This window comes from Dendropsophus ebraccatus, chromosome 2, assembly GCF_027789765.1.
Source record: "Dendropsophus ebraccatus isolate aDenEbr1 chromosome 2, aDenEbr1.pat, whole genome shotgun sequence".
Lineage (NCBI taxonomy): Eukaryota > Metazoa > Chordata > Amphibia > Anura > Hylidae > Dendropsophus > Dendropsophus ebraccatus.
Window position 1 is genome coordinate 162,341,740 of NC_091455.1, and position 22,393 is coordinate 162,364,132.

Here is a 22,393-nt window from a genome sequence, read left to right on the forward strand (position 1 = left end):
TGTGTCAGTCTGAAAATAAAACAACATTTCCTGCATGACATAGCAGACTTGAGATTTTTTAATAGAAGTAAATTACAAATCTATATAACTTTTTGATACCATTTTATTTGAAAGAAAATTTCGCTGGACAACCCCTTTAATAGCCAGTGACCAGGAACTGACCTCTGGGTCTATAAATACAGGACCAGGAGCCCGGGCCAGAACGCAATCGGTCCAGACTCCTGAGTCCTGATACATTGCACATGTGAAGCTGCAGGCTGGGTCGCAGTAGCGTCTGCCACTCAGCCTGAACGTAACTCTGCTCAGCTAAGCGTAACTTTGCTCAGCCGAGCGGTCGCGCATCACTGGAGCCTGCAGTGCCCCTGGTAGGGACGCCGTCGGGTCTCCGTGACGTCACACAGCACCAGCCAGGAAGGCACTCCAGCAGGGGAAGATGTCACTGGAGCGTAGTCAGGTAAGTTCCTGACACTAGTTGTAAAATCTGTGGCCTTTCTCCCGCATTTTTTCTAAATCCACATTGAGCTGATTTAGATTACATTTCCATATTGTTGGAAAGTTCAAAATGCACTAATCATTTCAAAAGAAATGAACCATTTATTGAATTTGGTGCCTATCACTCCAAGATATATTTATTATCTTTAACTGGAGATATCAGACTAATGGTGCGCTTAAACGTAACGATTATCGTGCAAATTTGGGAGATAACGATCAAATTCGAACGAAAATCGTACGTGTAAACGCATCGAACGATCAAACGACGAGCGTGATATCGTTCATTTTGATCTTTGAACATGTTCCCAAATCGTCGTTGATCATTTGCAAAAAATTTGCAGATCGTTCCGTATGAACAGTCGTTCGCCGATTTAATTAATGTGTGAGATAGGCTTAAGCGATCGCAAAACGATCGCAAAACGAATCTTCCGTACGATATATTGTACCGTCTAAACGCTGATCATTATGAAAAAAAAATGTTACTCCGACATCGTACGACCGGGCCAATTATCGTTTAGTGTAAACGCAGCATTAGATCTGTTAGGTTAGTTAAATTCATTGGAAAATGTCCCATGGCAGGGTCACATTATAACGACTGATGTGGCAGATATAAAGGGTTTCGACCACTCCCTATTCCTTTAGGCTATTCAGTCATCCAGTCAGAAGAAGCCTTATAAGGACAGCGCACTGCAGCCTATCCATACATGAAAAACAGGAAGGAGACTAAATTCACTGCCACAATTGGTGGTATAAGGGTCTGATTACAATAGACTGATCCATTACCATGGCAGTTCAAAGCCTTGTGACTACTTTGGTAGATCTGCTTCGACAGTCTGCCATAGGCAACCTGTACAGACAGAAAACAAATAAATCGATTCAGTGCATTATGATAGGCCATTCAGTGATCCTATCAAGCTACCAAAAAATGAAAAGATGGTCATGCATGCATGTGATCTTCTTATGAACGCCGTTATCTTCTTATAAGGTCATTAGGTTAACTGACTTCACAAGTCCCATAGACCTTAGCTGAAAGTACATGCATGTGTGGCATCTATTGGGTGTCAGTCTCAGAGGCCCAGCACCTTTATCAAACTTAAAGGGGTTATCCAGCACTACAAAAACATGGAGACTCTTGTCTCCAGCTTGGGTGGGGTTTTGCTGCTCAGTTCCATTGAATTGAATGGAGCTTAATTGCAAACCATACCTGAACTGGAGACAAGATAACCCCTTTAATTCAGCCTTGGTCCAAAGTATGTATTTGTTTAGGGTGGATAAGATTGTGAGCTCCATTAGAGGCTAAGTGCAAGAGCTCTATTCTCTCTGCCACTTTAATATAATGATGCAACAAGTTGTGCAGTCTAAAATAAGCACTGTAAAACCAAGAATACCTTGTACTGTACCCCCAGAAAAACCATTGTCCTCCAAAACATAATCATTACATACACTGTACTCCTGATATAAATTATATTACTCACTGTCCCAGTAAAATTCTTACGTACTAATATCCAACTACAAAGAGAAGTAAAAGTGCATGGTTATAAAATGGTATTTGTCAACTTTTTCCTGGTTCCCTAAATCAGCTGTTAGGAACCACTTTGGAATAACAATATAAAACCGGCTGTATCAGATCCATGAGTAGGCCCCACCATGTAAGTGGACTCTAGACTGCCACTTCTTCTCCCTAACCGTCAGACCTATAAAAAAAGAAGGGTGTGTGCATAGGGTTTTCTTTCTCATTACATAAATGCCTTGGTGTCTGCAGTAATTTAGATGTTGCTGCTCTGTAGTTGGACGTTCTAATTTGTGTTTGTGCTGCTGCTTTAGGCCCATGTTTATTTATAAAAGAATTCCACACTTCACCAATTTTGTTGTAGTTTTAATGAATAGAACTATTGCCACTTAATTTTTTGGCTTAAGGAACCATGACGCTTACTCCATTGTAAGATAAACTGATCGATTTACCTGTCTTTTAAAGAACTGCAATTCTGCAGTCAAAAAGTAATTTTCTACCTGGATCAACCTGTGACTATCACAGTGGGAATAAAAAAAAAAAAAAAAAAAGCTTCACTTGTATGAATTCATTATCTTTAGCGAGTCTGTTCTTCCGTATAATCAGTACAGGCTTTCTCATTTTCAGGCTCTTAGTCAAAGTGCCACTCAGCCTTTTCAAGTCTTTCTTTTTCTATAGATATCTTTCTATAATGCTGGGCCGAGCTACTCCAAAAAGACTGAACTTACAATTTTCATTTAAAGAGACCTGCATTAGAAAAAAAACAACTTTATGTGGAAGTTTTACTGCAGAAACATAATAGGTTTTCTTCCTTGTCATCAGGAATAACTTGATGCCCTTGGCCTCAAGTGCAAAATCTATACCAGGGCTCCCCACCTACATTCATAAGGCTTGTAGCAGACACATCTTTTGTTTAGCTTACAAAAAACACCTGAAATAACGCCACAAAAGTTCCCAAAACTTCCTATTTTGTCATAGTGTCTAGTAGATAGGCGGTTTTTATTTTGTGTTCTTTCTCCGGCTTTTTTTTTTTTTTCATTACAAGTCATTAGATTTTTTTATTAATATAGATGAGGACGGCACTCCAATAGTGTTAAACAAGTGATGATTTATTCACCCATACACGTACAGCAACGTTTCGACTCAAACTCATGCATTGTAGTCAATGCAATGCCGCCCTCTTTGTTTAGACATTGTTATTTTAACACTCGTTCTTTAGAACAGATGTTAAAATAATGTACATGCCTATTATTTCCGGATGCTGTTCAGTGAACAATGTCCAGAAAAACAGCTGTGCACATAATGTAAAGTGCAGCGGCGGCCGCACTTTGCATTAAAGTAAATGGTTAAATGATTTGCGGGCATACCTGATGGTGCCTGCAAATCAATTGTAAAAAAAAAAAAGAAAGTTCCTGCAGCTGATACAGAGAAATCGGCTGCAGAAACGTCCTGGAATGCAGCCTGGCCAACAACGGCCATGATTAATTCAAAAGATACTTGGCATTGAAAATTAATAGAATTCTGGACGGAGTGTATACATATAGTATTGCAAGCAGCCACAAAGAAAAATGAGTCAGGTTTGTGCAGCCGCGATTCATTTAATAGCAGCCACACAGAACTGTCAGCTCACACAATGGAAAGTGCGGCTCTAGCCACACTTTCCATTGTGTTCTAAGGTGAATTGGGATGCAGGCACTCACGAATGTGCACACATCCCAATTCAACATAAATGAAGTTCATCCGTCTGACACTGCAATACCGGCTGGGATGATCTTCACTGACACCGGCCGTTCTGTGACTCAGCCGGGTCACAGAATGGCCAGTGTCATACAGTGGGTGAACCCGGCCTATAGCTGCTCCCCTTCAGCTAGGTTAGACACATGTGTAGAATTATTTGAATCCATTCATAACTGCATACGTTTGTTAAATAAAATATATTATTATTGTCATATATTAGTAGCAATTGTGATAGTTTAACCTTTTAATTTTTAGATTAAGATCTGAATGTTATCTATCTTTCTTTCAATGCAATGTAATTTGTCTACGACTTGAAGAAGATTGTATTTTTTTTTTTTGTGTGTGTGTGTTTTCTTCCACTGTCAGTAGTTAATGCACTGTTGAAATACTGTCAACTTTTATAGCAGAAACGTACAGAGCAGCCAACTTATATCATAAAGCATAGGCATAGGCATAAACAGATGGCATTTCTTAGGGGACTATAGCAATCATTACAGGGATTGGTTTGGTTTGCATTATGCCGAGTGAACAAATTTCCTATCACAGCCCAATATGATTTGCAACATTTCTCATTATTAATAAAACTAGGAGTGATACGAAAAATGTAGCGCGCTCTGTCATTTCTGTTAGCAGGCGCTACACTATGCGATCATTAAAGCCAGCAACAACAGCTGGTCTAAAAGTATGATAAAGAGGAACAATGGGTAAGCGTATTTATATCTATCACACCTACACAAAACTTGGCCTGGTGATTAGAAACACTAGCGACAGCAATTATGTTAAAACTCCAGCATAAATGAGTTGTCTGTCTATAGCGTTGTCTGTTACCTTCCTCCTTATTTAGATTTATACTGGAAGCATGCAAACTGTGGGGAATATAGCTTATTAAAAAGGAGTATACAATGAACTTCCACTTTACTAAATACACCTGTGCTCTCACAATGGAGCTTCTCTGTAGGAAATGAGACAAATGAACATGAGGTGCACCATGTTGATGGCAGGGTTAGAATTTGTCACATGTCATATTCCTGTTCCTGTCACATTTAACCCTTTGCCTCTTCAGCCTCTTTTGGCCTTTTTTTCAAACTGACCTGTCTCTTTATGTAGTGATAACTCTGCGATGCTTTTAACTATCACTCGCGGGGGTCGGAGGGAGCGGATTTCCCTCCGGCTTCCCCATAGACACTGTGGTCCCATGGACTGTGGTGCCTATGGGGTTAACTTTCCGGGAAGAGCGCGGCTCCCCTCCGGGCAGAGGCAGCGGGAGGAGGCTGTGTGACACAGCCTCCTCCCGCTGGCCGATCGTTGTTAGGGACAGCTGGGGGAGGCAGGGAAAGAATGACGTTCCGGGAACGTCATTTTGCAGGAACTACCTGCATTACATGACGTTCCCGAAACGTCATTTTGCGGCAAGGGGTTAAACAGTTCAGGTTGATGGAGGCAGCATAATGGTGTTCGAAATTCTTTCTTCAAACAACTCTTCAAAAGCCCCTTTGTCACCATGACTAGTTACTAACAACAGCAACAACTAAAGGATCCAATAGTCTATGGGACCACTAATATTAAAACTTAACTTTTTTTTATCTTTAACCCCTAGGCGACCCTGGACGTACATGTACGCACAGGGCCGCCTCCATGTGTTCAGAGCGGGGCCGCGCAGCGGGAGCGCTCTTAACCGCCGCTTTCCCGGGTGCCGCTCGTAGCCCGGGCCGCAGCTATTAGCGGGCATGGTCCGATCGCCATGCCCACTAATAAAGTAATCGGAGTTAATAGCTGCATCCGATTACTTGAATGCAGCCATCCTTGGTGTTGTCCCGGAGGAGCGATCCACACATCCTCTTCCGTCCGGGCTCAACGCCGTAATAACGCTGATTCCAGCTCGGCACTCAATTGCTTCCGGCTCCAGCAGACGGAAGCAATCAAAGTGCCTATCTCATCGATCTATGCTGCATATCTATGCAGCATAGATCTCAATGAGAGATCAGTGTACTTATACTAGAAGTGCTCCAGGAGGGCTTCTAGTATAAGTGTAAAAGTTAAAAAATAAGTGTTGTTATTAATAAAAAAAAGCCCCCTCCCCTAATAAAAGTCAGAATCACCCCTCTTTTCCCATGTTATAAATAAAATAAATAAATAAACAAACATGTTTGGTATCACCGCGTGCGTAATCGCCCACATTTTTGGTCGCATCAAATCCAGAAAAATTGTAATAAAAAGCGATCAAAAAGTCGCATATGCGCAATCAAGGTACCGATATAAAGAAAACATCATGGTGTAATGAATGACACCTCACACAGCCCCAATAGACCAAAGGATAAAAGCACTATAAGCCTGGGAATGGAGCGATTTTAAGGAACATATATTTGTTAACATAGATTCACACAATGCTGGCACTGTCCCCAGCCGAGAAGAAGCGTTTTATACGTTAAACAGCCGTCGCTCTGTTTATTTGTGGATAGTACCTGCTATTGATGCCTTTTATGTCCAAATAAAGCATCTTTTAACCGATTTTTGGTGAGCTGCCGCACTTCATCTTATCCTTTTGTGCAAAAATATGTTTGTTAAAAATGGTTTGAATTTTTTACAGGCCATCAGATACAATAAAAGTTATACATGTTACATATCATTGTAATCGTACAGACTTGAGGAACATATATTACAAGACAGTTTTACCCCAGGGCGAATGGCGTAAAAGAAAAAAAAAATGAAACAAATGCGTTTTGTTTGTTTTTTCTGTTTCACCACACATTGAATTTTTTTCTGGTTTCGCAGTGTACTTTATGAAAAAATTCTGCCTGTCATTGCAAAGTACAATTAGTGGCGCAAAAAATAAGGGCTCATGTGGGTTTCTAGGTGAAAAAACGCAGATGCTATGGCCTTTTAAGCACAAACATACAGATAGGTGAATTTAGATTGTGAGCCCTAATGGGGACAGGGAGCAATAATTGGCAGAACTATGTAAAGTGCTGCGGAATCTGTGTGCGCTATACAAATAAAATCATTATTATTATTAAGGAGGGAAAAACACAAAAATTGAAATTGACCTGGTCCTCTAAGGGTTAAATCTTTTAATACTTAGAGACTTAGGGCCACATGTATCATCCGGCGAACGGATGATTTTTTGCGAAATGTGCCGATTTGCGTATTTTTTTATTCGCAAATGGCCGATTTGCGAATAAAATATTCGCAAATCGGCACTTTCCGCCGAGTACGCCAGGGGGGGCGGAAAGGGGCCGTGTAGTGGGCGGAACGGAGGGCGCGGACTCAGAGTCCGCGTGATTTACCATCCGTTCCACCCAAATGTACGCCGAAAACCTACTCCAGTCCTCAGCGGCCGGAGCTGCGGGGGCATTTATAAGTCCGGCGTAAAAAACGCCGGACTTAATAAATGCCCCCCTTAGATTTAAGACTTAGATTATTATTACTTTTAATTTAAGTGTTATTTACACTTTATTTGCACTTCATTAAAGGAAACTGTCAATCGCAATTCACATTCCAGTTAGATAGCTGTCAGATTAGGAAAACACATGGTACCTTTCATACACCTGCCTGTGCTTCCAGAATGTAGAAAAAAATTGCTTTCCATTCTATAGTATGAAGAGTCAGAGTTTTCCCAAGTTCTTGAAGTGCAGCATGCAGCATGCTGTAACCCCCCCCCCCCCCCGTTCCTTCTTACTTGACCTCGCTTGTGACTCTTCACTTGACCCCGCTTGTGAGCTTCTATCATGCATCATGACAAATCAGAGAATACTTTTGAATTGGTGTCAGAAAAATGACACAAGTTTTCCTTGTTTCCAATGGCCTTTATAATGCCCTAAATATTAAACAGAAAATATATTTTTTTCGTGCTATTATACAGTATAATACTAATTGCATAATGATGCAGTTATTAGACAATTTTGCTTGAATTTTGAAAAGATGACATTTTCCTAGTATAATCAGTGAACAGTAGATACAATTCACTGTAGAGTTTTATTGTCTGTTTCTTCATCTTTTTCAGGACCTGCTAAAAAGATGTCATTCAGCGGAAGCCTCCTATCTCTTCCAGCAGGATAAGTTCTATGATGTTCGATATGACACTGGGGACAAGTCTATTCAGTGCAGTAGACGAGCCGACGCATTCAAATTCTGGATGATGTGGAAAGCTTTAGGGACCATAGGACTCGAAGAGAGAGTGAACCGCACTCTAGCATTATCCAAGTAAGACAATGTTTCAAATAAATCAATTAAAACTTGTTCATTATACATCAGCGCAGCTTCACCATGTTTGCCCATGTACATCTTAAAGTAGGTTTGTAATCAGAAAATACATATCTTGTATCTACAAAACCTCCCTCTCAATATCTATACTTACTTACATATGCGTGACTTCTCATATAGGGTGTTTTTAGCATGATACATGCTAATCAAGCATAAGACTCTCACCAGTTTTTAGTTTTCTGTGTTTTTTTTTGTTTTCTTTTTGAGAAAGCCTCTGGTACATACTCCAGAAGGGTAACCTCTTTTCTTTTCAGTCTATGGAGTGTTGTTGTATGTGAATTGTCAAGAGGCAATCACCACTAATCTCCATCATGTTGAGAACCGTACAACTGACAGTCTACGTCCTCTACACTGTATGTTGTGTTAAAATTAATAATTAAAGAAAAGCTATGCATACTGAACGACACAGGAGGGGGGCGGCACAGGAGAGGGTGTATGGGCGGGCCAAGCTGGTGCTCCAGGCCATCGGGTGACACCACAAATGCGCTTAAGCCGCTGATTAGCATAGGGGCAATTAGGGAATATGAAGATAATGCAGAGGAGAAGAGAAGAATGGTAACAGTGCTGCAGTTATCAGGTAAAGAAGGTCTGTTGCATATCAGTAGGCTCATTGGGAAGAACCTGCTTATAGTGCCGCTTTAAGGTATACTTATTTTAAATGATGTATGATAGGACATAAGCGCTGTCTCTACCAGGTCATTACTGTGGTTCTGATTGAAGGTGCAGCTGCTGGACCATCATTAATTTGATGTATATGACATGCCTGATGGATCACTTAGCATGTGTGAACAAAGTATACTTAAATATTTGCTGTAAGGTACAATTATCATATTCATATTTCTTTCATCTACATGACATCTTTGTTATTAAACATATCATCCTTGCTATATTTTGATAAAAGAATCAGCTATGTTATTCAAAATAATCCCATTGTGATTTCTGTTCTTAGACAAGCAGAAACATTTTTTCTGGGTAATTTGCTCTTATTTTAATATCTTTGGAGCAAAAACATCTCAAAGCATATGTTTTTCCTTCTGTGACTAGCTGAATTGACAGCAGGAGATTACAAATTGGCAATAAAAGAGGTATGAGGTTAGGGAAAATGGTTTATTTTACTGGGAAGTGCCACTTATTTCTATGGGTAGTGTCTGGTATCGCACTAAATTCCCTGTTCAAGCACTGTTTCCGGGGAAGAAGATCTTTTTTTTTTAATCCATACAACTGCTTTAATGGCTGTATCACCTTTACAATCACTTTTGTCTCAATGTATTAAAAAAAAGCTACTTTTCAAACAATTTTATTAAAATTGCCTGCCCATGTTGTATCTCCAGCTCCTAAATAGACTTGATATATGGTAGACTGAAAATGGTGTAGTCTCATTCTGTAGTCTATCTGGGCTTAGCAGTGCAAACTGATTTGAAGTGCATATTTACCAAATGATTATCGTTCGAATTATCGCAATAACGATCGCATTTGAGTGATAATTGTTCCTTGTAAACACAGCAAACGATCAAGCGCAGAGCGAGAAATCGTTCATTTTGATCTTTCAACATGTTCTCAAATCGTCGTTCATCGTTCGCTAAAAATTCGCAGATCGCTTTGTGTAAACAGTCTTTCAAAAATTCACCCTATGTGACAGATGGGCATAAGCGATCTTAACCCCTAGACGACCCAGGGCGTATAGTTACGCCATGGAAGTCTGTCCCCAGACGACCTAGGGCGTAACTGTACGCCCTGGGTGTTTCTCCCGCTATGAAGCGTGCTCCGGAGCGGAGCGCGCTTCACAGCAGGTGGGGGCCGGCTGCAATCAGCAGCCGGGACCTCACCGGCAATGACACACTGCAGCGATCGCGCTGCCGCGTGTCATTGACTCCTTAAACGCCGCGACCGCGGCGTTTAAGTGTAAGTGACAGGGGGAGTCCCCTGTCACGTCCCGATCGGTAAAACGGACTGCCGGAGGTCTCTTACCTGCCTCCCTGCGGTCCGATCGGCGATCTGCTGCACTAAGCCTGCACAGTCAGGCTCAATGAGCAGATCGCCGATAACACTGATCAATGCTATGCCTATGGCATAGCATTCATCAGTGTAGAAATCAAACTAATCTATGTACAAGTCCCCCAAAGGGACTTCAAATGTGTAAAAAAAAAAAAAGTTATAAACACTAACACACTACCCCAAAACCCCTCCCCCAATAAAAGTTGAAATCACCCCCCTTTCCCATTATATAAATAAAACATATAAAAATAAATAAACAAATAAACATATAATATACCGTAGCGTGCGTAATTGTCCGATCTATGAAAATATAACAAGCGTCATTGCGAACGGTAAACGGCGTACACGAAAAGAGGGAAAAAAGTGCGCGGATTACCGATTTTATGTTACATTATATATTAAAAAAAATTAATAAAAAGTGATCAAAACGTCTGATCTTCACACATATGGTATTAATAAAAACTAGAGATCATGGCGGAAAAAATGACACCCCATACAGCCCTGTAGGTGAAAAAATAAAACCGTTATAAGCGTCACAATAGGCCCATTTTATTTATAATTAATTGCCAAAAAGAAGGATTTCATTTAAAAAAAATATATAACATTAGAGAATCTGTGTAAACCTGCATATGGTTGTGTTCGGGCTGACCTATAGAATAATAGTATCATGTCGCTGTTACCATATAGTGCATTACGTAGACACAGGAACCCCCCAAACGTTACCATATTGCATTCTTTTTTGCGATTTCACCAATTTATATCTTCATAAATAATATATTTGGAATTCCATCATACATGTTATGGTAAAATGAAAGACGCCATTACAAAGTACAACTATTCCTGTAACAAATAAGCCCTTACATGGCCTTGTAGATAAAAAAACTGAAAGTGCTAGAGCTCTTAGAAGGGAAGGAGGGAAAAACGGAAACACTAAGATCAAAATTTGCACGGTCCACTGGGTCATTTTGGGCCTGGTCCTCAAAGGGTTAAAAACGATTGCAATTATGTTTTTTCTTACAAATTTTCTAACGATTTTTCTAACGATTTATTCGTCTAAACGCTGATCATTATAAAAACCAAATCGTTGCCTCAAAATCGTTAAACTATCAATTGGGCGAATTATCGCTTCGTGTAAACGCATCATATGTCAGGCTGATTGATAAATCTGGTGCACCTAAAGACTATCTAGTTGACAGGTGTAAAACTCAGGCCCTCCAGCTGTTACAAAACTAGAATTCCTATGATGCCTGGACAGCCCAAGGTAAAGCTTTGGCTGTCCAGGCATGATAGAAATTGTAGTTTTGCAACAGTTAGAGGGCCTGAGTTTGACTCCCCTGATATAGTTTAAATTTAGACCAACCGTAAGTTGACCTAAAGGGGTACTTTATCGAAAATGTTTTTCTTTCAAATCAACTGGTGTCAGAAAGTTATATACATTCGTAATATACTTCTCTTTAAAAAAAATCTCATTTTCCCATACTTATCAGCTGCTGTATTTCCTGCAGGAAATGCTGTATTCTTTCCAGTCGATAACAGTACTCTCTGCTGACATCTCTGTCTGAGATAGAAACTGTCCATAGGAGCAGAGGTTTTCTATGGGGATTTGCTACTGCCCCGGATAATTCCTGTCTTGGACAGAGATGTCAGCATAGAGAACTGTGTCACATTGGAAAGAATTCCTGCAGGACATACTGGAGATTTTTTAATAGAAGTAATTTACAAATCAATATACCTTTCTAAAAAAAATTAAAATATTTGAAAGAAAAATATAAAAAGATTTCAAGAAAAAAAACAATTACTGGAGTACCCCTTTAATTGTACACCTCGAGCCATGCCCTTTCACCTGAAGCCATGCCCCTTTTTTATATCGAGGCCACCACCCCCTTTACATTAAACAGATTAGTAAATGCGGTGGTAGTCATATAATGCATTTTTTGTTTTTTATTGATGGAATTGTAATAGAAATTCAGGAACATATGCAACAGTAAATCTGGGCCAGTTATTAAATTCTTTACAATTAAATGGGGGGGGGGGACTGAAGTAATAATTGGCATTTTTGAGGTTTGAAATAGACATTGTTGTATGTCTTACAATGCTCTCCAGAACATTCTGTATGAATATAGGCTTGCAAACATATTATCAGTTTGGGAATGACTGTAGAATCAGATGGGTCGAAGGGTTACAAATTCTCCTTAAGGAGAGTCTGTCATAAAGACGTGTGGAGACTTACAGACCATTGCTGCTCCACTGGGAATTCTGGGAAGAAAGAATATGCAAAATAACACCTTATAGGCAAAGAGATGTTCCTTCAAATCAAGTCTCACTCTATCTAGAAGTCTTAGATCATTGGGAATAATATGCCAAGCCAAACAATTCTTTGTAGAATCAGATGTAACAACCATAAAATACTGTGCTAGAACATTTATTACTTCTTGACCAATATTCTCTTTTGTTTCATCACTTTATTGTGGCAATCTGTCCTCGGAGACCCTCGCTGATTATCTCAATGAAGAGGCAGATGATCTTTTGACTTTTCCTCTGTGCTAGTGAATGAGACCATAAATAGCTTCTATTTGAAGATGACACATGTTTGAGTTTTTTCTATGTTTCTATGAAATAGTAAAAAGAAAAAAAAAGTAAATTACTACATACATTTCACTGAAAGACAGGTGATAAATATCTGAAGTGTTATCTGAAAAGGATACAAAAGCAAATCTTAAACAAGCAAAAGACATGAGAAGAATGATTAGAGAATTCAGACATATTCAGCCACAAAAGAAGACACCAATAATTTAAAAGGTACACAGATAGATAGACACAGTGTTACCAGCTGCAGAGCTTAAAGGAAATCTGTCAGCTCCGATTCACATTCTAAATGGCTGACACTATTATAGAGTGTCAGACACATGGTACCTTTTATAAATCCATCTGTGCTTCCATGATGTTCAAAAATGCTCTTATTTTCTGGCACAAAGAGTCAAAAAAGCTTTTCCAAGCTCTTGAACTGCACCAAGCTGAAATGTCTCCCCTCTCCTCCTTCCTGCTTGATTGAGTCCCAAGCAGGATCAGGTATGGGAGGGGGAGTAAGGAGGTAAAACAGCTTGGCACACTTAAGAAGCTCTTTGACTCTTTTGTACTTGAAAAAAAAATTAATAATTTTTCTACATGAGAGACTCACAGAAATATATAAAAGGTACCATGTGTGTCCTGGCCTAAACAACATCTGACAGCAATTAAATTAAAAGATTAAATGATGGCCGTTTTTTTATGGCCGTCATATAACGTCCAAAGATGTACACAAGTAATCATCACGTACATTATTTACAGCTGTAATTATCAAAAGACAATAGTCTCTTATCATTACATGATTGTTGTCCCAAAGAAGTCTGTCATTTCAAGATTGTGTGAACATTATGTAAACTATGGAGGGAGATTTATCAAACAAGGTGTAAAGTGAAACTGGCTTAGTTGCCCTTGGCAACCAATCAGATTCAACTTTTCATTCCTCACAGGCTCTTTGGAAAATGAAAGGTGGAGTCTCGTTGCTAGGGGCAACTGAGCCAGTTTCACTTTACACTGTGTTTGATAAATCCCCACATAGCCTTTTACTGACAAAGTAAAGGCAGTGTACAATAGGGCTCATACCCTGAATAAGCAGATAAAAAACAAAAGTCCTATAAAAGACAAAGAGCAGCTGGGAACTGCAAATCACTTAGTATACCGAGTACAGGAGCTTCTTTAGAGCTTCTGTACAATACACATCCAGTAACAAAAAAAAAATGAAATAAAAATGTTAGTGTGCAAGAGATAGATTCATCCTTGCACAAGTAAAGTTCAGCAAAAGACATTGTGGCATTTTAGTAGTGTAGATAGGTGATATCATGCATCCACACAGTGTATGTACAGTTGTACTTCAGTAATTCAGGTGTTTCATCAGCATGGTATTCAGTTGGATCTTCCAGCCAATCAGATGTACTGCAGATCTGGACTGTATGTAGCACTGTTGTTGAATGCCGTTACAGTGGTCTAGTATATGCATTGTAGTATGCAAATATTGCATTTGGGTGACAACTGTATGTATAGATGGACAGACTAAGAAAAAAGACAGCTTTTTAAAACCTGTAGTAAAATATCTCTGAACTGTGCATATACTATACCCTGTAAACATTCAGATCAATCATATAAAAAAAAAAAAATCTTTTGAGTAACATAGGACCCCAGTTCTCTAAATTTATAGTTCAATGTAACATTTTTTTTTATTTTATATTTACAACTTGAAACATTTGATTTATAAAGCCGCACAATTTTCTATAAGCAAGCTTTTGTGTGTTTTATTTCTTGCCTCCTTTTCCAATTGCTAAGTGTTCTTGACATTACACTCATTTATCCTATGCTGGGTTTTGCATCAATCCATTACCTTATTAGTAAAGTGTAATAAATAAAGTCAACCTAGCATTCCGCCTTTATAACTCTAATTGAAAACAAGATCCCCCGATAAGGCTTTTAGTGAACACTTTGCGGTGCTACATCTTGTCCACTTGTCTATTGGCTCGAACCTTTTAACATATCGCTGTCATTACTTTAGTTTGTTTCTAGAGCAAATTGTAGCGTTAATGAAATTATTACATCCATCAGAGCTTTTATAGCGGTGATCTTATCTGATGCCGCTACACAAAATGCTCTGATTTGCTTTTGAAGGCCATTGTCATGATGAGATTTGATAAGGTTTTATTGTATCTGTCAAGTGTCTGTTTTATTTTTTGATTTCTTTTATCCAAGTTTTCAGCTGTTTTGGCTAGCTGAATTGCTTATGTCTTGCTGATATATTACATTGGGGATTACTTGAAGGATACAGAACTAATGTGCCTCAGAGTCTGAAAATAGATTTGGCTTTCTGAGCTAGTCTTCTGACCTTATATCTTAAGGACAGTTCTTTTCCACTGCACAAGGCCAGCTCTGAGGTGTTAAAGTTGTCATAGGTGTCATTTTTTCACTGACTCATTCATTCAAGTCTTCCCAGTGAAGGTACAGTTACATCAATTATGGGTTATTAGTTTGAGCTTTATTTATAAGATCCATCAGGGAGATATATCTCATGTCTGTCACGCTTGAGAGGAATGAGTCCATTTTTCTCAATTTAAAAATCCTTGGATTTTACTGGCATTTCTACTGCTTCGTAATGAGTCAAGGACAAGGAAACAACATTCATGTGATGCTCACGAAGAATTCTGAACATATGTGGATATGATTGTATTTCAATGATCTGCTTATAAATGCAGTGTTCAAATTTTCAGAGAGATGTTTCTTTTTGTTCAAGTATAAGCATGCTGAGCTATCAGTCATCAGATTCACCTGCCGTATACACTGAACATATGGACCTGATGTAGCCAACCATATGTGATACTGTTGTATACTGTACATAGCCCATTGATTTTCATAAGTAAAAAAAAATATATATAATACACAGTAATTTTTTTTTTGTGATTGGCATACAGTGGCAGAGTAAAGTTAAAAGGGATATTCTGCTGTATTCTGTATAGAGATTGCAGACAGAAACCATGTCTGGTCTTGACCTTCTATCTTTGCCATTTCTTGCTTACCTACAGCCAACAACCTGCTTTGTAATGATGAAGACCAAGAACTCTCAAAGAGCTACATATGGGTGACTCTTACTGTTGGACTTGACCAAACATGCATACTTTTTCCCCATGAAACAGTGTCTCCTGGGGCATGTTGCCTCGGGGGTCTTCATACACCTCACCCCTACTAGTCAAAGTATTCCAATATGTCAGTGACAGCACCACATAGAATAAGTACTTAGTTGAAGTAGTGTACTGTTGTTTTGCTCACAAACACACAATTCAGCCGTGTAACATTTATCCAGTTTAATAAAGGCTGTTACCCAGCCAAAACATTGCATTTCTGAGCACAATAATTTACTTGGACTAAATACTTCTGCCAACATATTGGATTGCTTTATTTTATCTTGAGGAAAATGGTAATAATATTCTTCTTGGCATCTTGTATGAAAATAATAATAATAATAATAATAATAATAATTATTATTATTATTATTATTATTATTATTATTACTAGAGACAGGCAACATACGAGATAGAGGGGGACACTGCCCAGGGACCACCTAAAAATGCCTGGATACAGCTATAGCAGAGACACAGGTGGCGGGAGTGGGCTGAAGAGTGTTCCAGCCAGGACATCTGACTTGACTGCTCCATAGACCCTAACTGAGTAAAGAATGGGAAGAATGTTGCTGTACACCCCCCCCCCCCCCATGCCCCAACTGTATTTCGGGTTGGCAGTGGGTATTAGCAGAGACTGACTCTGATCTGTAATGACATGTTAAAGGTTAGGGAAATTAACAGTAACACTTTGGGATTGTAGTTTTAAGATTTCTTCTGCTTGCAGCTATTTTCACCACATTGTTCTTCATAGTATTGTGATACTTATCTACCGTATAGAGTTATCTGAAAGAGAAGTCTGTCTGGGAAAAAAAAGCAGTTTGGGCAGGGGATGGGGGAACATAATACGGAACGTATATTAACCATTCCCTGTGCCCATGCAGGGCCTGGCCTGCTCTTGGACCCCCGCTGGCATTCTTCATCTCTCCCCCCTGCTATGTCACGCCTTGGCTGACAGATGTCCTACTCATCCAGTCAGTGACTGGGGCAGGACTCCACTCCAGTCACTGATTGGCTGAGCGAGCTATATCCCACCTTCTCCCACCATTCCAGCTTAAACCCCGAATCCAGAAGAAAATTACATCCAATGGGTTACGGGAGCCGGGTAATGTGGTGCAGCACAGGCACGGGATCCGGTAACTATACTATTTCATTATGTTTCCCCCAACCCTGCATGTACTATAAACTGTATACTATAAATGTTGGCAGATTTAATAGCAGAACATTTGTGAAATGCCATCTTTGCAGAACATTTGCTCTCAAGGTTCAATATTAATGGGTGACACGTTGTATTTTTGTATAATTATATCTTTAGCTCATATTTCCATTTAACATTAGCTAAATAACCCTTTTATTTAAAATTACATTTTCACATGATAGAAAAGAAGTTCAAATAAAAAAAAACTGTGGTCTCCATTCTATCTGAAAAGAGAATCCTTACAGATGTCAATATATCAAGTTTTGAAGAGAAAATTCAGACATTATTGTTTTCTTCTCCTTCATGCGTCTGTTTGAAATGTCAGTTCATTAGCGCAATGTTTTATCTACTCAATCTTAGTTATTCTTATCTGCATCTGATAGAAGAAATGAGAAAATGTTACTAAATGAGATTCATACTCCTACAATGCTAGACACGTTACCAGCATTTCACTATATTACAATGAAGTTTGCTTATTTTTTTAGTGTCACTAACAATACTGATCTACTTCACCATTAATAGACAGTTTCTAACACACAAGGAAACATTTATAGCACATTCTTGAAAGGAATGTTTTAAATTATATTATAAAGCCTTCCTAAAAGATGTTTCCTATAAAATGGATGCTGGGAACACTAAATTCTTTACACGAACTGGAGAGAATGGAACGCCTGCACATCCCATCTATGGCTGATACTAATGCCGCTAGGCCTATATTAAAAATCAACACCAGAGTGTCTGTATATGAATTGATCAAGCCATATTGCCCCGTGTACCACCGCGCAGGTCCTCTGGTCCACACGGGTCCCTACGCTAACTCCACACCGTGTCGGTCAGCGACCGCCAACCGGACTAAATTCTTTACAGTGGCAGTTAAAGAGACTTTGTCAGGAGGTGTATACTGCCCTATGCTATTACACGGGCGTTTATCTGTCCAGTCAGTTAGAATCAGGCAGATATCACGCTGTGTAATAAAACAACAATCGGCCGAGAAACTGATGATCAGCTGATCATTGTCTGTGAGCAAGTTTAAAAATAATTGGTTGCCAACTGCTCATCAGTACATGTATTAGTGATGTGCCGCCAAGGGCTAATGACAGTGTCAAGTAAAATAAAAAACATTATACTTACTCTTTGTGCTCCCTGATGTCCTGTTGCCTTGTCCCTGCTTCCCCACTCATCGCAGCAGCTGCACACACTTCCAAGTCCGTCTCTGAAGTGACAGGCTGCTCATCACTGAAAATGGGACAGCACAGTGATTAGCTGACCAGCCTGTCACTTCAGAGACAGGCTCCTTTGTGTGAGCGGCAGCTTTGGTGAGCAGGGAATAGTCAGGCGGACAAAGGTGGACCGTGGACAGGTAGGTATAGAACATCTTTATTAATTTACCAGTTTAAAGCAAGGGCTTCACTGACATTACTAAGGATGTCTGTGCAGCCTTAACTGCATGATTATTGAGCCGTCTAGCAGATGTCAGGCCGTCTAATATGGCCCTAAGGATAACATAAACCAAGTGACAAAATAGCTGAAAAGAATGATGTATCACTTTTATTGTTCTACACAGTCAATTCAGAAATATTCTTCTCAATAAAGAGGACACTAGTCCTCTCCATTATGTGTGTGTGCTCAGTAGTCCTTAATATTCAGGAGCACCAGCTCCCTCTGCCCACTGGACTGGACTGAGAAAGTAATGCAGCAGAGAGCCCATTCTCCTGCAAATAAGTAACACACCGTTCTATTCAGCATTTCTGTCACTAGTTTATGCTACCTTCATCTAGGCATAAACCTAGCATAAACCTAGTGACAGGTGTCCTTTAGGCATTGCAATTCCTGTACAGTTTTTCGTGCACAGCAATGCTTCCCATCATCCCACCAAGCTAGTAACACCACTCAAGAAGAGTTTTGCTCTATTCATTCTCAAAATTTAGAGGATAAAGTAAAAGTCAGACTTCAATAATCAAAATGTTAATATACAGCTGCTAAGAAAAAAGGAACACTTAATCAACACAATGAAACTCCAAGTCAATCATACAATTGTAAAATCAACCTGTCCAGTTATGATGCAGTATCATGACAGACCAGTACACCAGGAGATGTGGAGGGGGCGTAGAAGGGCCACAACCCAGCAGCAGGAATGCTACCTCCTTTTTTTCAAAAAGAAACAGGAGTAGCAGTGCCAGAGTCCTGCAAAATGTCATCTAGCAGGTCACTAATATCCATGTGTCTGTGCAAACTGTTAGAAACAGACGCCATGAGGGCCTAATGTCCACACTTTAATCCAGGTCTGGGAAGAGACCCCTCAGGAGAACATCAGCCACCTCATCAGGAGAAAGCGCAGGCATTGTGGGCAGTGAGAAAAATATGTAGGCTATGCACCTCCAAAATTACAGGGTGCTTAGAAGATGACAGGAATATGAATAGTACCAACAAAACGAAAAGGAAAGGCTCACTGGCACACTAAACAAATAAAGAAGAAAATATCTATCTTTATTTCACATAAATCAAAGTAACAAACATCACACTGGGACATAAACAGTTAAAAACACAAAATACAACAAGGGGAGCCCCCAGGACACTCCGACAAGCAAAAATCTAACAAATGAATATGATGTGATAACTGTGCCCCCTACTGTAAACAAAGATGATGAGGTAGAAAAACTACCAAAAGATTTGCAAAACAAGCAAAGGCAGGTATGACCAAAATATCACCAAATTGTCAGAAGGTCCATGTTGGGGTCCACTGCTCTCCACACGTTCCGTTTCTCACTGGGAACTTCCTCAGGGGTTAATAAAGATATATAGTTTCTTCTTTATTTCTTTGGTGTTCCAGTGGGTATTTATGATAGACTTTTCATTTTTGATTTGTGGGCATTGTAGGCAGGTAATACAGGCATGTGAAGGTTACACTACTGAGCCTCATTTACTTGTCGTGAGGCATTTCCACTAAAGTTTGATTAGCCTGTAATTCGATTTTCCATTTTGATTTTAAGATGATTCCATTTTGATTTGTATCATTCCAAACAAATCCAAACCTTAATGGGATATTCATTTTGATTTACATTGATCATTTTATCGTTTATCGTTTTATTGTTGTCAACCCATTCCACCATGTAATCAATAAAGATTTGTAACTGGAATATTTCATTCATTGAGATCCTGGATGTGGTATTTCAGTGCTCCCTCTCTCTTTTTGAGCTGTTATATATACACACACACTCCACTCATTGACTGTCCCAGTCCAGAGAATGGGGCTGAGCTGTACCATACGTAAATCATGGACAAGGGATGGTCAGGAGAAAGCAACCATATTATTCTACTCTTCTATGATCTTTTAAAGTTTACCTGTTGTTCGTAAAAACTTTTGAAATGTCATAGAGACATGTCAAAAGTTTTGATCAGTCCAGGACTGAACACTCACCGATTGGGAGAACGAGCAGGAGAGGATGCGCTGCAGTGTGGTTCACTCCTGCTCTGTGTTTAAAAAAAAATTAGGCTCTATGAAGCCCCACTCTTTTTAACTTACACAGAGTGGAGCGTGGATGCGCTGAAGTATGGTCCCCTCCCCGCTTGTTCTTTCGATCGGTACATGTCTGAACACTGAATACAAAGCTTTTACAAGTGACAGGTAGACTTTAAGGCAAGAATGGCTGTTGTTGCTAATTTAAACAACGGCCATTATTGTCTTAAAATAATGATCTGTGTTGAACTCTACGGTAACGGCCATTGCTTAAACACTGTATTGAACAACGGGCGTTGTTCGGTACTGCCGCGAAAATAATTAAACAACGGTTGTTGTGGCCATAGTGAACGGCCGTAGTGAACTGAAATGTTCACCATGCAGAGCAGATCCAAAATCTTCCTCTCTCATCCTACTGATATTAACCCCAGATTTGAAGAGTCTATACAATTTCTTCTCTGAACTGTATATAGCTGACTGGGCATTGTGCATTTCTGAACTCAAATCTGCAAGTTTGCCTATAAGTCTAGCAAAGGGTTTAAATATAAATATAATAGACAATGATAACCATACACATTGCAGCATACTATTGTTTTTGCTGCATGCTACATTATCATGAGGTTTGCACTAAAGTACCCTAGAGTTGCTCTGCTACACTAAAAATTACTGTATTGGTCTCTTGTAACTACAAGACTACAGGAAGTGCACTTGGGAAAATGGGTTAGATGTGTCAATTTCAGGATTTGGGACTATCCTAACCAGAAAACCAGTTTTCTCGAAATTCTCGAAAGTCTTCAGAGTCTGGATTTTTATGAAATCACAGACAGGTTGTTAGTGAAGTATGTCATTCCCATTCTGCTTAATGGTTCAGCCTCGGACAGCTCAGGTGCCGGAGACTGGCTCATTACTGGGCAAACTCAGGTATAACAATGAGCAAAAAAGGGGCTCCCAGTGTGAGTGAACGGGCATGCCAAGCCTATAGGAGTTATTGGAGGACCAAGTCTGCTGTGACATGCCATGAAATTGGGATTAGGAGTGCTAGGCTCATTTAAACAGCTAGGGACACTGTAAAGATATACTGTAATATATATATATATATATATATATATATATATATATATATATATATATATAGCTATTGCCATATGTGGTACAATAAGCAAGGTTTTTACACCTTTTTCTTTTCTTTCACAGATATCTGGCTAATGAAATTAAGAAAAGAGTTGGATTTGAACTTCTCTGGGAGGTATGTTAAAACTTAAAGCATACATTCTGGTCAAATTGCTGCATTCATCTGCTGGCCCTTACTCAATGTTTGTAAATTAACTTAAAGTATTAGTGGATTAACCCAGGGGCTCCATTAACACTAGTGATGAGCGAATAGTGAGATATTCGAATATTCGATATTCGTACGAATATCCCGCGAATATTTGAATATTCGATCGAATATTCGATCCCATTAAAGTCTATGGGAACAAGTATTCGATTAGTGAAAAACATCTATTTGACCATTTGGATTCGATCGAACAGTATTCGCTCATCACTAATTAACACCCTATTTGTGGTTCCCCTCGATAAAGTTCATCCTTGTGTCCAGACCCAGCCTAAATGACCTGGTTGAATACATGATCAGGCTTCACCCTTCCATCAGCAATGCTATGTCCCACCCAAGGCTAACCTCTCTTGTGGTTATATAATTGTGTGACAGAAATTTTCTTTAATTATTATATAATAAAATATGCATCCTCTAACAGTACACACAGATAGCAATTTAGAAATGTAAAAGGAGATTAGATGGGGTTGTCTCCTTCTTTATTGGTTTCCAGCTTTATCTGTAAAGTTTTACGAGAAGGGCCTTCACTCCTCACGTTTGGCTTGATAATTACATTTGTTTCTCTGTAATGTCTGATTTTTGTTTATGTATGTACCCCCATAATCTGTTAGTGCTATATAAATTATTGCTGTTAATATTATTATTATTATTATCATCATCATCATCATCATTATTATTTAACGTATCACAATGCTCATACTCCCTCTTGTGG

General features: G+C 39.3%; 1 protein-coding gene across 4 annotated transcripts in view; it reads left to right on the forward strand.

The window, feature by feature from the left end:
- GADL1 (glutamate decarboxylase like 1) overlaps nucleotides 1-22,393 on the forward strand; it is a 195,041-nt gene that overhangs the window by 120,462 nt on the left and 52,186 nt on the right. For all 4 annotated transcript variants that reach the window (XM_069960402.1, XM_069960401.1, XM_069960403.1 and 1 more), the window contains 2 exons: nucleotides 7,740-7,939; nucleotides 21,543-21,594. In XM_069960402.1, the coding sequence (XP_069816503.1) occupies nucleotides 7,740-7,939; nucleotides 21,543-21,594 (252 nt within the window). The remainder of the gene's footprint in view (nucleotides 1-7,739; nucleotides 7,940-21,542; nucleotides 21,595-22,393) is intronic.